We start from the raw sequence: 16,929 nt of genomic DNA on the forward strand, positions 1-16,929 counted from the left end.
GGGCCTGTAGTTGCTAAGTGTGGTGGGATCTGCATTAAGTTTCTTTAAGATAGGCAAGACAGCAGCACGCTTGAAGGACGATGGGACCTCCCCATTAGCAAGAGAGTTGTTGAGCAATGCTAGGGGGGGGCCTGGACATGCAAGGAAAGCTTCTTTTAGGACCTGCGGGGGACAGCAATCATTAGGAGAGCCTGAACTAACTTTGTGAAGGAGGGAAACGAACTCTTGATGAGATATAGGTGGAAACTCAGTCAAGATGTTGGTATTGGTGGGGGGGAGGGGAGGTGGGGTAGAAGAGGTCGGGGACGGTATATTATTTTTTATAGTAATTATTTTTTCTATGAAATAAGAATTGAGCGAATCACAGAGGGTTTGGGTAGGTGGAGGTTGGGGGGTGACTCTGTCTGGACGGGAGAGCTCATTAACGATTGCGAAGATCTCTTTCGATTTGTTGTTAGAATTCAAGATTTTTTGTGAGAAATATGACGTCTTGGCTGCCAGGATTGATTGTTTATAAGTTTTTAAGGTCTCTGTGTAAGCAAGCTTGAGCTGAGGATCGTAGTGGCGACGCCAGCGGCGCTCCATTTGCCGTAGGGCAAGTTTGTCTGTTTTAAGTTGGTCAGTAAACCAGCATTGGGCATCATGGGGGCGCTTTGTTTTTATTCTTTTGAGAGGGGCGACTTTGTCGCTGGCCTGACGTAGCCAATCGTTGAGTGTGTCAGCCTGGTTCTCTAGTGGGGACTGCGACACGGGTGCAGTAGACACTAGGGAATCGTGGAAAGCAGGCAAATTGGCCCTTTTCCAGTTGCGGGCCATAAGATTCTTAGTACTGGGGGGAGGACATAAAGTATGCAGATGTAAGTAGAAAGAGATAAAATGGTGGTCCGACCAAGAGCAAGGGACAACTGAGGGAGGGGAAATGTCGAGATTTGAAGTCCACACTTGGTCGAGGATGTGGCCCTTCTGATGGGTAGGGGTATGAATGTGTTGGGAGAGATTCATGGTTTTTAAAAGTTCAGTAAAGTCCAACGACGATTGGCTTTCGTGGACATCGGCTGGCCAATAGTTAAAATCTCCGATGACCATGATATTGGCATGATTGATTGCTAGTTGAGCAATGGCGTCGCTGAAGAGTTGGGGAAAAAGAGGCATAGAGTCAGGGGGTCTATAAACAAGAATGCAAACAAAAGACCATTTAGGGGAGGTGAATTTGAGTGCCAGATATTCAGTTTTAGGGATAGGGGTCATCGAGATCTCAGAAAAGGTGTGTTCAGAGCGGATGATGGCCGCCACCCCGCCGCCAGTTTTGCCAGTGGGGCGGTTGGCGTGCATAATGTAGTATCCAGTAGGGATAGCAGCAAGAATGTCGGGGGCTGAATCTTCGGTGATCCAGGTTTCTGCTAGGAGGAGGATATCAATGGAGCTCTGATGTAATAATTGAAAGATCTCAATCTGATGGTGAACAAGGGAACGGGTGTTAAGGTAGTAAATTGATAATGAAGCGGAGATCTGAGGAACAAGGGGGGGGAGTGATGAGAAAGGACCTGTGCCGAGAAGTCAGATGGTACAAGGATGCCATATGTCTGAGCCGCTTTCACGGCATAGGTCGGAATGGGTCCTGATGAATTAAGTCTCAAGAGGTCAGCGGAGGAGTAAGAAAGGAATTGGGCATTACGACGGGGCCCTGGGCCCAGCGGGCCGCGGACGGGCGCAGACGGGCTTGACTTGTGCGCGACTTCGGCGCGAAGTCGGCGCTCCCGCTGCGCTCGTCCGTTGCGCTTCCTCCAGGCCGCCATTAAATACTAGAGGGGAGGGAGCACTAGACCGCTGACCTGCTGGTAATCTGTGCAGGGCGGAAGTGGTGGTGTCACTAAACAGGAAGTGACCGCTCCTCTTGGTTACCTCTTGTAGGCATGACATTGAAGCTTTTGTAAGCTCCAGTATCTTGCTAATTATTAATCATATTTTCACCCCAAAGTCAGAAGTATGGATATTCATGCTTTTTATATCAACATCTCAGTTTCTCAGTTTCCTTAGGCACATGTACTTTTCTATCACATCTGAAATAATGTACAAAATATGGATACGCATTCTAAGATTGACTAGCAAAGCTCACTATATATTGACTAGCACGCAAGATTTATCTCTCACCTAGCATATCCATAAAGCTTCATGGAGAACACATGTTCACAACAGTGGTGGCTGTCATCTATGGGGAGTGGTGGCAAACAAGTGTACAAACAAAATAAAAAATTTAAAACATATAGCACACGTCCTCTGCTCCAGACCTCTTCTTCAACTACAGAGCAGGCACCAGCAAACACCCTTGTCCAATCCTGGTACTGCTCACATGCTGTTCACCAGCATGAGAGCAGTGCCCTGATTGGAGGGAGCTGCCTCTCTCGGTGCTTCCCAGTGCACTGGAGACCTGCACTTGCTCTCAACCCAGCATCTTAAGACAGCTGGGTTGAGAGGTTTACAGTGTGCATGTCTGGCTCGCCATCGTAAGACGGCCGGCCAAAGGAAAATGCGCATTTTAAACAGTGCACAGGCAGCCCACCACTGCTGCCACTCAGCAGGCCCCCCTGTCCTGACACTCGGTTCAGGATGGGATGATGAAAAAAAATGGCAATCAATTACCATTTTATTTGTCATCTCTGGGGCTTTGGGGGGCATTTAAGTTGGGCGATGCTCCTCTGCCCAAACTGAGGAGCCACCCCTGGTTCACAATCAGGCACAATACTTAACCTAAGTTGTTATCCAGTTGGGTAGTACCAACAATTTTTAGTAGATCCCACCATACAAAAGATTTAGACATGTTGCACTCCTCCCCCCTCTCAGGCTCAAAAAGGGTTTCCTGGGTGTTTGAAGAGTGCTTACAACCACCTATGCCCTGTTAAAAGCATAATGACTGAAAGATCACCACCAAAGACCCAGACATCTACTTGGTTTTATTTGTAAACACTCTTTATTAACTGTGGAACTGAATGAGCTTTGTAATATATTTCCAATAATTAAATAGAGCCTTAAATAAGTTTACCTTTCGTAGAAAGTGGTTCTAAGACTCCTACTGGGCTCAGTTTATCTCTCACTTTAATTTAGTGTCTCTTTTCTTTGTCTCTCACCTTGGCTCCTTGAACAATGCCCAAATAGTTGATATTGAGGATGATTTTGAAGTGTGTGTTATGTCTTGCTTTACTTTTATGTTTTTTTTATTTCAAAGACGGAATAAATATTTCTTCTTCTGGTTTTCTCTCAGTCTGATCTGTGTCTTTGTCACTCTCACAGTCAGGCATGAGTTTCTGAACAGAACAATCAATTAGGGCATGCAGAGAGTCAACTCATTATCACCAGTAGCCTAGAGCAGATACTGTTAATAACCCCCACCGATTCACATCATTTGGCGCACAGTTGCACGCACTGGTGGACCGTAGGTAACTCTCAACTTGGGTTTCTTTTTAATTGTGGTTGGGAGTGCAGAGTGCTGCAGCTGAGAAAACGGGTTCTACAATTGCATAGAAAACAAAGAACAATTGCATTACTGAAAACGGAGACTTGCGCAATTTAGCTGCAGTCTGTGTGAACGCCCTTTAATTCTATATGTGATTATCTCTCTAAGTGTTGCAAATTACTGTATTCCGCAGGAAAGGCCTTTCTAAGTTGGTCTATTGTTGTGCACACATTTGTATGCAGAGAGAAAATATCTCGAAATAGTTTGTTTTCTGTGTCAACGTATTCTAAGCTTCAAAACCATTGCCTGAAATTTGCACTCGGAGCCATAATTGCAGTTACGATGTGGCCCTACTGGCCAGCCTTCCTTTTGTTTCAGTCTTTCATGAAATCCCTTTGTGCTATTGTCAGGCAGCTGTGCTTTGTTCTTTAATGTCTTCCAGCCTAGCGCCCCAGCAGAGTTCACTTTATAACATAAACTGCAAAGCGCCATTTTCACAGCAGGGACAGCAGTGTGCTTCTTCAGCAAGAGGCATTAATAAAATGGCGCCGCAATGAACATGGTAATTCCTGGTCACAAGCCAGCGTGCACCAGCAAAGAAGGTTGCAGTCTTGCAAAAATTAAAATTATGTTTCATTGCTTGCATTGCTAAAATGTTGGGTGCAATCATCTTACCTTAACTGCCTTCTTCCCGGCTATAAACTTTTTATGTCCCCTCTATCTCTCTAGTTTTTTCTTCCTAATGTTTACTGTTAGAGGCAGTGTGTTTTCTGTTCCTGTCTGGTGCTTTCACTCCACATTAGTAGTTAATTCCAATCAGGAAATATCAAAGCAAACAACTTTAGTCTTGTGAAGTCATAGTTATAAATGTTGTTTTCTGCCTACATCAATGTGTATAACCAGTAGAGGTCCATGAAGACACATGGATAACAAGGGTAAATTCCGAACAAGTTTTGGATGACTGTCTGTTGAGACGCAAAATCGACCTCTAAAATTCCATGAGTGGATAATTTTGAAAGATGTATGGGATGTACTAATTATAGGATATGTTTCTGTGAAGGGCTGGAATGTAGGGTATGGTAAATACTACTTTAAAACTGAGGGCTGTATTACGAGTCTGGCGGTCCACGGACCACAAAACTTGTGGGGGGCTGTGGTGAAGGTCTTCCGACTGCCCCATTACGACCAGGGCGGTCGGAAGATGCACCGCCATGAAAAGTGTGGTGTGAGGAAACAAAGTGAGCCCTACAGGGTACCCTGGTGCCTCACGGCATGGGGATGCACACAGGGGAGCACAACATGTGCCCTTCTGTGTGCATGCACACCAGTACCTGCATGGCATGGACTGCAGAAGTCCATGCTGTGCAGGTACTGCCTTTGATGTTCCCATTGTGGTGCCTATTTCATAGGCACTGCCCTCGGAATGCCAAAGCATGGCCCACCAGACAGGAGAAAACTCCTATTCTGGCAGGCGGTTTGTGCATGTTTTTGGCGATTCTGGAGCAGGACGATCCCGCTCTTGCACCGTCAAACTTATAATTAGGCCCTGAGTATATATCAACACTATAGTATGTCAATCACTGGCAAAGTCAGCAAGTTTGGACTAAATTTGAGTACTGACAAAAATATTCAAACCTATCTGTTCCAGTGAAATACAATATAACTAAAATATTGCTTCCTTTATACAAGGCAACAAGTAGTTATCACATTTAATGTATGATAACTCAGAGTACATATGAGAAGTTGAATATTTTCTGATGCATTGAGTTAGTAGCATGAGGTGATAAAGTAATGCTTTTCGGAGTAGAGCTAAAGCACACCCTCAGATGGCACATAATGTTGGATCTTGGCCTGACCTGAAAGTGATTCTTAAGCTAGAGATGGGCTTTGAAACTTGCAGAATGGTTGAGGGATGTGTGACACATTGTACCACACTATGTGGGTGCGGACACATTACAGCCATGTTGACATATGAACAAAGTTTGAGAAGTAAAGCTGTGTCGGATGCTTCCAGTGCATGCAAAAAAGAGTAGGTCCATGAGAAACCTTTTTTTGTATCTGCATGCAACACATAAGTATTAAACAGCCATGCTTGAAGCTAACAGGTTTTACTGAAACTAAGAATTCAATTAAATAAGTCTTATCAAATGAAAAGGCACATACACACATGCATTGATAACAATCAGCAACAATAGAGCCTTTCTCAGTTTGATGAAGTCTGCTTGGAAATTGACACCTATTATGATATCATTTAATGACGTCCCTTTTTTTATTTCTGAATACAGTGGCTGGCATAATACGAAGGAATGCATTGAAATGAATGAGCATCTTGACATTTTCAGAGGGTCTCGATTGATGCTGCTATGTATCCTCACCTAAACCCTAAGGTTGGTCAGCCATGTTGAAACGTGTACTGTACACATTTGACAGCAATGGCCGAATGTTAAGCCATGAAGATGCCCTCTTCTATTTTTTGTTTTAATTCATGGTATGACCATTTCAGTTAATATGGCACATAAATTGAATGAACTGAAGAATGTCCTGAACGAATTTCTTGAAAGTACCCTCACAAACCTACACACTGATATTTAAAGGGAATGCCAATATGACAAAAATGCTAATGCAGGCTGCATCTTTACCTCTCTCCTCTCTTCGGCTGTGCTGCTTAATGTATGCTTAGCCACTGCACACGACACTGATATCTTCAGAGCCATCGTTTTCCTCTCTGTGCCAGTAAAGAGTCTCAGCTGGGTGATTTATTGGGTCTGGCACTAACATGCTTTCCCAAGCTTCCCCATCAAAATGGTAAACAGGGTGTATAGTATTGGAGGCGGGCTAATGCTTTTTTACAAATTCATTCATTTTGATGTGGTAGCAGCCTCTTCTCTTCCTATATTTCATTCAAATATATTTTTGCAAAACTGCAATAAGACTTTATCACACCATGATATATATTTTGTATTTTTCCATCAAAACATCATTTCTTAACTTTGCATTTTTATGCTATCATAGTATGTTTCAGCCTAGAGACAGACTGACTGGAAAAATAGTCTGCTGTGAACATCTCCGATACACAGTGTCGCTGTAAGGATTTTTGCATCCTTTTATAAGTGACATTTCTGTCAATCTTCTCCCCTGGCAATGTGGCTGTATTCATTGCTTCTTTGGGGTAATCTTGCATAAGGATGGACTGAGCAAACAGACCACATGGAAATATTTGCTTGTCTAGATGACCATGGGCTTCTTTCAGACTCAGATTAACGTAAGTAACTTCAGATCATTCAGCCCAAAAGGCAACAACAGGAGAGTAGCATAGAATGTTTTTTGTGTATCTCTAAATATATGATCTTCTACTGTAGAGGAAAAAATGCCCCTGGAATGAAATCTGGGGTCTTTAACCAAGACTCACAGGGGAAGGTGCATGGATCCTGTTTCATGAATGAGAGCTGACCGAATGCCCTGGAGAGGCATTGAAGGTGATCTGGCTAAAGGGAGATGCTGCCCAGAAGAAGAGGAGTCATTAATAGAGCAGAGTAGGGATTATCTGAAGATGCCCACTGTTTACCACAGGAGGACTTGCACAGTTCTGTGAGGCCCAGAAGTCCTTAAATTGACTCTGCAGCATGAGCAGACTCTATACTCCAATGGATGAATGGTACTGATGAATTCAAGTCTGTTTGAGTACTGATATTAATCATGATCAACACATAGCTGAGCAGCAATAAAATAAATCTGCCCGCAGTCTGTGGTCCCCCCATAACATATGGCAGAGTGTGTAAGGACCACCATATTGCTTAACAACCCTGCACCAGAATCAGGTGTGGGTACCTAGCTTGTAAGGGTTTAGGGCTTTGTGCTTGGGCCAGAGAATGATCTCCAAGTTGGAAAAGGTGCAATAACTGTGGCTCCACGGCTGCCTTCTTGACTAGTGCTTTTGCTGTCTAGGCTCACATGTACACCACACTGCTGTTGTAGACTTCGATGGCATATCAGTGGGCTGTGCCGGAGCAAGGTCACTGCTCACTGTGCGCCAGAGGTCTATGCAGGCACAGTCTGCTCAACACCTGAACTGACAACGAAAGGTACACTGTGCAACCCAGGGGAAACTGCAAAGGGGAAATGAGACCCATACTAATAAGAATGGGAGAATCACTAGAACTCATCCACGAAATCCAAGGGCTTCCCTACTCCCATGTTCTACTAGAAGAGGGACCCCCAGGGACTAATTGAGAGATTGTGACACAAGAAATGTCTTGCAAGGTTGTTCAATGGTAGTAGCCTAGCCCACCTCCCTCAGTAATCATCGAAGCGTATTAGTAATGCACAGTTCCATTTATTGTGTCAGAAACCATTAGGTCAAGTAATACGTTGTGTCTAATTAGGTAAAATACTTTTTTCTTTTTTAAAGACTTAGGACTAATTGAACATTGAGTTTTTGGCCTGTATTAGTAAGTTTATTAGGCTCTGAGTGTTAAGCCGTAGTCCACCTCAAAGAGTAAGTCTTGGTCTGCCTAATTTCGCTACCTTGAGGGTCATGAGATGAAGGGATGTACCTCTTGCTTAATTTTAGAAACATTAGCAAGGTTAAGTCCCAGGATATGACTAAGGTTCTGATTGTCATAATCTGATCACTGTAATATGTTTATGCTTCCACACTCCTAAAAAAAATTTCACAGACAGAATCATAACATTTGGAGCACACCCTGGAGTACAGTTAGCACTTTACCCTACAGAAATATCTAAAGTAATGTTGACTAACTTTTGTCACGTGCCTCAAAAATCTGGGGTCTTTTGCCTGATTAAAAAGCCTTTGGTTAGGAGACTTGCCAGTCAGTGACAATGGGCCTGATTATGAGTGTGGCAGTCTTGGAACGGGCCACCATGCCAGCACGTGCCCCAAGACCACCAAACCCGTAGTCAGTCCACCCACTGGATTACAAGTTGAAATCCTGGCAGGTGGTCCTTTTGCGGTAGTCCCATGGCAGTGCCTTTCTAAGGCTCTTATGAGAGCCTTAGAAAGGCACTGCCGTAGGAGCACCACACCCTGTTCCTGACCGAGCAGAAAGGTACAATGCTGCGCATTTCTGTGCTTGCAGAGACAGGGGGTACAGCTATACAGGGGGCACACCATGTGCCCCCTGCTTGCAACCCTGTGTACAGAGGCAACAAGGGGCCCTGCAGGGCCCCCTTAGTTTCCTCACCACCACCATTTTCATGGTGGGCTCAGCGACATGAAAAGGGCCACAGTTACAAAACTCCTAATATGCTTGGTGCTGCATATTACAGCCTCACACCACTGCGCCACAACCACAGGATCAGTAATCCCCCTTTGGCGGTCCCACCACCATAGTTGTAGTTGTAATAGTCGGGGACTAACACCACGAGTTCGGCTGTCTCAATACGTCTTCAAATATTTTTGTGGAATCTTATTGCAATCTATCTGCAGTATGCTTTTTGTCTCAAAGCTCACACATGGCGTATGCTTCTAAACAAATTGCCTTAACAAAAATGCTACACATTCCATGTTCAATCTTCCTACCAAAGAGTTTAATGCTGTTATTGATATAATGGACCATCCACTTCCCAAGTACATTCTCTGTAAATAAGTATTTGTGGGAGTGGATTCTGCGAGTCCTATGTCGCAACTTTTATGAATTGACAAGATAGAGCTCTTAATACCTTAGAAAGATCCGAGATCCACACACAATTACTCCCTGTTTGTGCCTTTTGAAGGAAGATGCCTATTGCTTCCTGTTTGTTTGTACCTGGATACAATAACTTAAAATACTCTATACCTTTGTCATCATAAGGAAGTCCTACAAAGAAATTACTATCTTCCTTCTCATATTTGTTTGAGGAATGCCACAATCTGCTTAGAAAAGTCTATGAGTGTGAGAAAGTTAAATGAACTACTATCTGTCTTTGGTGCTCTTGAATGATAAAGAACTCTGAGGTTATTATGAGGTCCTGTGGACCTGCATCATGCTTTTCTTATTACAGCCTCTTTACAGTAGTTTAAGCTGTCTGTTGCAGACATCTTTGTATATGTTACAGTCAAAGTGTGAAATCCCAGTATTGTATAGAATGCCTAGGTAATGTATAGAATGCCTGATGGTTTTCGGCAAACTATGAAATATAAATTTTTTTGTGAAAATGTTAATTTTTTTTCCTTGGCATTCTATCCAATTCCTAGGCATTATACAGAATGGCAAGTACAATTTACGCAAAGTGTTAAAAGGCCACAAGATGAGATTCCTAGGCATTCGGCAAAGTGTGAAATCCCGGTATTGTATAGAATGCCTAGGTAATGTATAGAATGCCTGATGGTTTAGAGGCAAACTAGGAAATATAAGTCTTTTGTGAAAATGTTACATACATTTCCTAGGCATTCTATACAATTCCTAGGCATTATACAGAATGACCAGTACCATTTACGCAAAGTGTTAAAAGGGCATCTTTGCCTGGTTACTTATGTGGTCTCTGCCCCTCGCTTGCTGGCAACTTGTGCTGTCTCTGCCCCTCGCTTACTGATAACCTGTGCTGTCTCTGCCCCTCGCTTGCTGATAACTTGTGCTGTCTCTGGGATTAGGTGTATTATATACTTTGCCGGCAGACAATCCGGCAAAGTATTCAATGCCTAGGCAATGTATAAAATATCAATCATTTCATACTTTGACGTTCGATTTTCAGGCATTCTATACATTACCTAGCCATTCTATAGAATTCCGGATTTCACACATTGCCGGGCGGGAATAAAATGGCGGGATTAGGCGTATTATATATTTTGCCGGCAGACAATCGGGCAAAGTATACAATGCCTAGGCAATGTATAAAATATCAATCATTTCATACTTTGACGTTCGATTTTCAGGCATTCTATACATTACCTAGGCATTCTATAGAATGCGGGATTTCAGACTTTGACTGTAACATATGCAATACTTTAGCATATGCTTAGAGCGGGCTTTGTGCTGGCTCCTAGGTCATGATTGGATGGCTTTTGTTGCCTATCTCCGTTGACTGCTGGTGACTCAACAGCTATCTTTCCTATTCTTGTGTTTTTCACACACTTGCAGAATTAGTGCTTTACATTGGTTTTTGACCGGATGTATTCTATCCTACTGCTGACATTAGGGAACATTCATTCTTTTCTCCTGCATTTTCTATAGCATTTAACTTTTAATATTCACTGGATTTTCATGGCCCTTCCCCTTTACCCATGTTCCCATGTGTGGCACTTTATACTTATGATACAGTCCATCTCTAAAGAAAATCATAAATACTTGAATGTAGGACTGCATCTTTTCTTGCATACTCTAGAACAGCTTACAACTATACATGCCACTTTACCATGTGACACTTATACCATGACTTCAACCTTCCCCCCCCCCCACACTTCACCCAGATGTCATAATGGTCAATACAAATTAAAGATTGGCACACCCTTGGTGTATGAAGCAACACAAATGTTACAAATGCAGTAGCTAATTAATTGACAGTCCAGACATTGCTTTAGGCCTCACAAATTGTAGTAAATTGCTGCACAAAATACCAAAACAATAAAATATGTCCAGTTCGTGATTTTAGAAAATAGGCTTCAATTCTTGTTTATAGCCCACTTAGATAATCTGAACTTTTTCATGTTTATGGTATTGTACATTGAGCTGAAGAACTCTATACACATCACAATGTTTACAATTGCAGACATTCTTTTCTAACATCAAGATATCCAGTGTCACAAAAAGATTCAGTTTCCCTAACTGCATACCTATATTTAAAAATGCAATTTAGCAGACAAGTGTGAGCTGATTATGATTCCTTCCTAAATGATCTGGCTGCTTCTTGATTCTTCAATTCTTCACACCTGATTAATTCTTGAATATTCATGTCTATTAAATATGAGCTTAATCGTTCTTTTGAGCAACTGCCACATGTAGCTAGGCACCTGTTCAAAACTAAGGTAAATCAAATGTAATGGCTGCTGTTTAGTGCAATTAAGGAGAAAATATGCATTTTCAGGGTGCGATGGGGATGGATCCAATCTGCAAAAAGGAAAGTAAAAATCTGAATCTTCATACTTCAAGTGGTTTTATTTCATGACTATATGGAGTTTCTATAAAGTAATACACTTAGTAGAACCATTATTTAAGCTTAAGTCCTGGTTTATGTTTTTTTCACTGCAAAAATCCCTTCCCTTTCCCTTCTCTTACTCTTTCGCTTCTTTTAGGCTGCCACATTTATTTACTTAACGTGTGGGGGTAGCCGTTACAGTAAATGGCAGGTAAGGGGAAACTCTTAGCTTCAAATGGGCTACCCGTCTCCACTCCTCCACATCCAAAAGCCTGATCCACTACATGAAATGTCTTGTAAGAAACCTGCATTTCACCTTTACTGTCTAACCTCTCTCCATTTCGATGTAGTAAATCAGTGAGACTATGGCCACATGTGTCACATACGCACCATACATGCATCCTCTATATTTGCAGAAAGGTGTACACACACATAAAGGCCAGTGAAGGACCCGGTTGTAGAGGAAAGGCAGACCAATTTCCATAAAAGTGGGAAAGGGCAGGCAGTGATTTTGCCAGAATTGACAGTTAAAAGATTAGAAATGCATGCTTTTCCACTGTAAGCTATATTGCTGCCATCACTGCCTGTCCTCTACAGCCAGGTGAGCTGTCGGCAGTCACTCTGTGCAAAGAGAGTGCACATGCTGTGCCCCTTACGAACACACAGGATGTTTTTCTGCATGTGGATCTGTGTGTCCAGCACACATGCATGTTCGTTGTGTGTGTTGAGGTGGGGGTCAGAAATCTACAGCTTCCTATGGTCATGCTCGTTCAAGCCTTGCAGATGACCTTACTCCATCCCAACAATGTCTGTTGCGGCATTTCCCATTCTTTGTCAGAGTGTCTCAATGATTACAATCTACTTGGTTAAAAGGTTCAGTTATGGATATTTGGATACTAAAAGACTGGTTCATGCCAGTAGCATTTTGTCTCTACAGTAGAAAATCATATATCTGAGAATGCAAAACTTCTGTGCCGCTCCCATATGGTTGCCTTTTGTGTTCTTTGGGATAAAATTACCTTAGTAAAATTGACTCTGGAAGCAACCCACTGTCTTCCAGACAAGCAGAGGAGATTTTCATGTGACCTGTTTGTTCAGTCCATAATTATGCATGATTGTACCAAAGAAGCATTGAATGTACCGGCACTGGCATTGGAGGGAGGGGCAAAAATGCCACTTCCCATAGGATGCAAAAAGAATCCTTAAACATCCCTGTGACAATCCCAGCAGATTTTGGATTCAGTCTGCCCCTAAACTGAAACATGCCATGCCAATTAAAGTATTTTGCACTACACCCACAGAGGAGAGAAACATATTTTGACCCTCCTTGCTCTACATCAATGTAAGATAAAATTAATTCTGCCCTTAATATGTTACGTTTAGCTAGTTGTTGGGCATCTAGTTATATTTTAATATGTCATTGATTGTTGGCAATGTCATCAAACCTTATTAAAGAGTAAAGTGAATAAGATACATGGCCCTATGAAATAAACTTCTTACAGATGTCTAAGGGGTCAACATTTCTGGCAGAGCAAGGAAAAGAAAAAGCATAACACTGTATAAAAAAGTTAAACAATCGTGTTCCAAACAAAACAATACATTAGTTTAACCTAAAAAAATCATGAAAGTCCAGTCTCAAAGTTGAATCTCTGCCAAACAAATCCTTAGAGTTTCTAAGTGGGTAATGCTTTAAATATTAATTTGTATCCATTAAGCCTTTAAATCACTGACATGATATCCACATAGTTTACACAATATTTGATCTTAGTAAAAAAACATTCAATATAAAACTTGCAAATCTGCTTGTAGTTTATTCCTGTGTTTTGAGAAGATCTCTGGCTTGTTTAAGAGTCACAGCTAGAACAACTACGTGTCATATATTTCTTTAGGAATACTCCACAACTTAATTTAGTCAAGCACATTTTAAGCAAGGCCAAAACAGTGCATTTTTTGAAATAGTTCAATGGCACGTTTAACCTTTATTAATCCCCAGGAAAATATGTTCTTTTGGTGAAGGATTCCACTCAGTTTAATACTCAGAAAAAAATAAGGGGCCATAATGACATTTTCCACCCAAGTTCCACACTTACTGCATCCTTTCTATTTACAGTAACCCAATGCAGACAAGCAGGGTTCTCCCCAGATTTCATAATTACACGCAGGGATAACAATGTTTGCCCTATTACATCTACATTTAGCACAACAGCAAACCTGCCAGAGTGGTGGATTTTCTGTGATGAACATAAATTGGGGTAGATCTTAATTTTAGGACTTGGAATCTGGGATTTTCACAGGTAAAAAATGTTCGCACTCACAGCTGAATTTTAATGCACTAAAAGTTGTCAATCATGCCATTTATAAATAAATAAGACAGGGATAACTGATAAGGGACGCTGTGTATTTTACCAAATATATACTGTGCATTTCTTTGGGAGTAATGAGTGATTGTGTGAATGAATATGAGCTTTGTAATAAATATACCATAGATTGCTCCAATGAAAACTTGCATTCATGATCAAATCTCAATATGTGAACTCATAACATTCCAGAACATTATTTCATTATTATGATATTATCTTGCAACATTTTGTATCAATGCTAACTTAAGAGAAGGTCCTTTTTAAAGATGCAAATTACCTCCTGAATCTTTTTGGACAATATATTCATCGTAGAACCTACAATAGCTATTTATCTTTGTGGACCTAGGATCAAGAAGGCCAGTCTTGGTGAGTATCCCACTGTTTATCTTGCTGATATGCACTAGTACTCACTTTCTCAGAATAACTAGGTACATTTAACCACCTACGGTTTCAGAGGAAGTCTAAAACTTGTTTTTTGATATCATTTAGTGTTTGACTTTGTCTCTGGTAATTCACTTCATGACAATCTTAACAGTTATCAAAGTGCTCCATAAATATTATTAATAGATTTCAGTTTAAACTTGATTAAATACCACTCAAATTGCCTTTCCCATTTAAAAGATTGCTTACTGAGTTAGACACTAAGAGCTTTAAATCACAGGTCAATAAAAAGAGACTGGGTAATAATAAGTGTATTAAATAGTGTTTGTCAGTGAAAGTACCATGATAAAAGAGTGATTCATGTTACTATGAGATATTTTCAATAATTTGGAATATAAACAGAAATATGTCAAAAGATGCGGCTTAATTGATGTCATTATTGTGAAATATACATTGCCGTAAGGAATTTCTCCTATGCATCACATGGGCACTACAAACTACCTTTCAAAATGGCATATAACCAGGATCGATCTAAGAAAATGTGATACTAGAGAATGTTATTTAGCATCACAAGCTGGTGAACGGTTTTGGATGGAACTTGCAAAATGTGACTTTACAAAGCAGGTTTGCGTATTAGTATAGATTTCTGGTTACAGGAGTAGCACATGTGAACTTTCTCTACCCGCCATTTTGAATGGCCACATTATACAAACAACGTTATCATTTAGAAATCTATCACAGAGGTCAAAATGAGCTGGAAACATCCATCTTGCATCAGCGGAAAAAGGACTTACCACGCAGGACATTGAGCCTAGTGGATACACTAATTTCTCCAACATTATTAGAGGCCACACATTCATAAATTGCATCATCTCTCGGGGTCCTCAACGGCTGTATCCTGAGGACAGACCCAGAGCCATCATCGAACTCTATCACCTGTGGAAAGAAACACAGGCTGTCACAGTTGTTGTTACACCTCCCTATCTCTGTACCAAGAACTGTTGAATTAAAACATCAACCCTTTCCTCTCTTCTCCAATAACATCCAAACATTCACACAGGATACTCTAGTGCACATGTTCTGTGAATGAAGCCTCATGGGGTGAAAGCTGCATGATATTAGAAGTCATAGCCATGATATAAGTAACCTTAACAAATTCACACTAACAACATTTTTTGATTAAAATATAGGAAATTTGTTGGTACCTATTTTTGCGTTTATATACTGCCAGATTAGTTCTATTTAGAGAACTGCATGCTGCCTTTGTATTACTTCAGAATAATGTAGTCATGCCAGAGTTTGCAAAATGTAAGGCTGTGAAGAACAGGATTAACCAAGGTAGGCGTTTCCTAATCTAATGTTTAACAGTCATATGCCCTTTGGTGTGAAGTTCATTAATAGGAGAGGCGGCAATAATATTTTTAAGGCGTAATATGAACCAATTCCATTTTGATTCTGTCTAACATATGAAAAGATTGAGAGACTAATATATGGCTGCAACGAATACATTATATTTCCCTTATGGGCTTTCCACCGCTTGTGGATCTCCTGTTTGAGGTTGCAGAACCAAAGATTAACGGTGCTGTAAAGCTTCATTAAGCAGCCCAGATTTTTCTATTTTCATTTAATGGAATGATGAAATCAATAATATTGCCATTGGCTTTCTTTTCCTCTTTGGATAACTGTCTGAGGATGTAACCCATCAAAATGGCAACAAATACAATGGAATAATATACTAATTCGTTCTTGTAGTTTAGGGTAAGTCTAAGCTAAAATTATTGGTACTATCATTGAAAGTTGGTACTATATAGAATACTACGTTTTGTTAAAATTCAACTCTGAGCCATAGAAATGTATGTGCGCCAACCTTGATTTAATATCAGTCATATGGACACCTTCGGGAAAACATATGCTACAGATGATGAGAAAGTCAAAGAAAAAAATATCTTGACTTGCTGCATTCAGACATTTGCCCGTAAGCTTGAAACTGTTCAAATCTGAGACATTTATGCACAAATGTGAATTGTTTTCCATAACATAAATCTTAGACAGCCTCAGACAGCTGCTTCCAGAATATTAAACACCTTACATAAAGAATTATGCACCACAAAAACATGGCACAAACAGAATTTGCTTTATTTTTGTTGAGTTTACATCAAGGCGGAAGGAAACAGAAAATGTGCAAGACAGAAAGCTAAGCTTGTGGGGAAACCAGTTTCTTCTGTGGCTGATTATTAATGCTGCATTAATAGCTTGCTTTATCATTTTAACAAAAGGTATACAATTTATAGCATAGTTCATATTCTCTGCTAACACACTTAGCTCGCCCATGAAATGCTTTTAAAGCAAAAAAGACTTAAAGTACATTATTTTTGCAACTGCTTCTCAAACTGGTTTCTGTTTTACAATGGACCAACAAAATTATATAATAGAGGCCTGGGCAAAATCTGGTCCTGGTTTAGAGTTTGAAGTACGAGCAACCTCTGTCGAGGTGTAGGAATAAATTACTTCTCCGCCATTTTGTCATCCCCCAAATTTAGAGAACATTGGCAGGAACCACTGGCAGGTAAGATGTGGCTTTACCCTGCAGAGATGGCCATCTGTCCACCCACTCTAAATTGAGTGGGCACTAGATGGCTACCCTCTGATGGGCAGTACTCATTGGAG

The 16,929-nt window shown here is 41.0% G+C and overlaps 1 protein-coding gene across 16 annotated transcripts in view; it reads right to left on the reverse strand.

Moving 5' to 3' along the window:
* The window catches only part of PTPRD (protein tyrosine phosphatase receptor type D), a 1,484,152-nt gene that overhangs the window by 447,429 nt on the left and 1,019,794 nt on the right, over positions 1-16,929 (reverse strand). For all 16 annotated transcript variants that reach the window (XM_078675875.1, XM_078675878.1, XM_078675877.1 and 13 more), the window contains one exon: positions 15,057-15,198. In XM_078675875.1, coding sequence (XP_078532001.1) covers positions 15,057-15,198 — 142 coding nt within the window. The remainder of the gene's footprint in view (positions 1-15,056; positions 15,199-16,929) is intronic.

This window comes from Lissotriton helveticus, chromosome 2_1 (assembly GCF_964261635.1).
Source record: "Lissotriton helveticus chromosome 2_1, aLisHel1.1, whole genome shotgun sequence".
Lineage (NCBI taxonomy): Eukaryota > Metazoa > Chordata > Amphibia > Caudata > Salamandridae > Lissotriton > Lissotriton helveticus.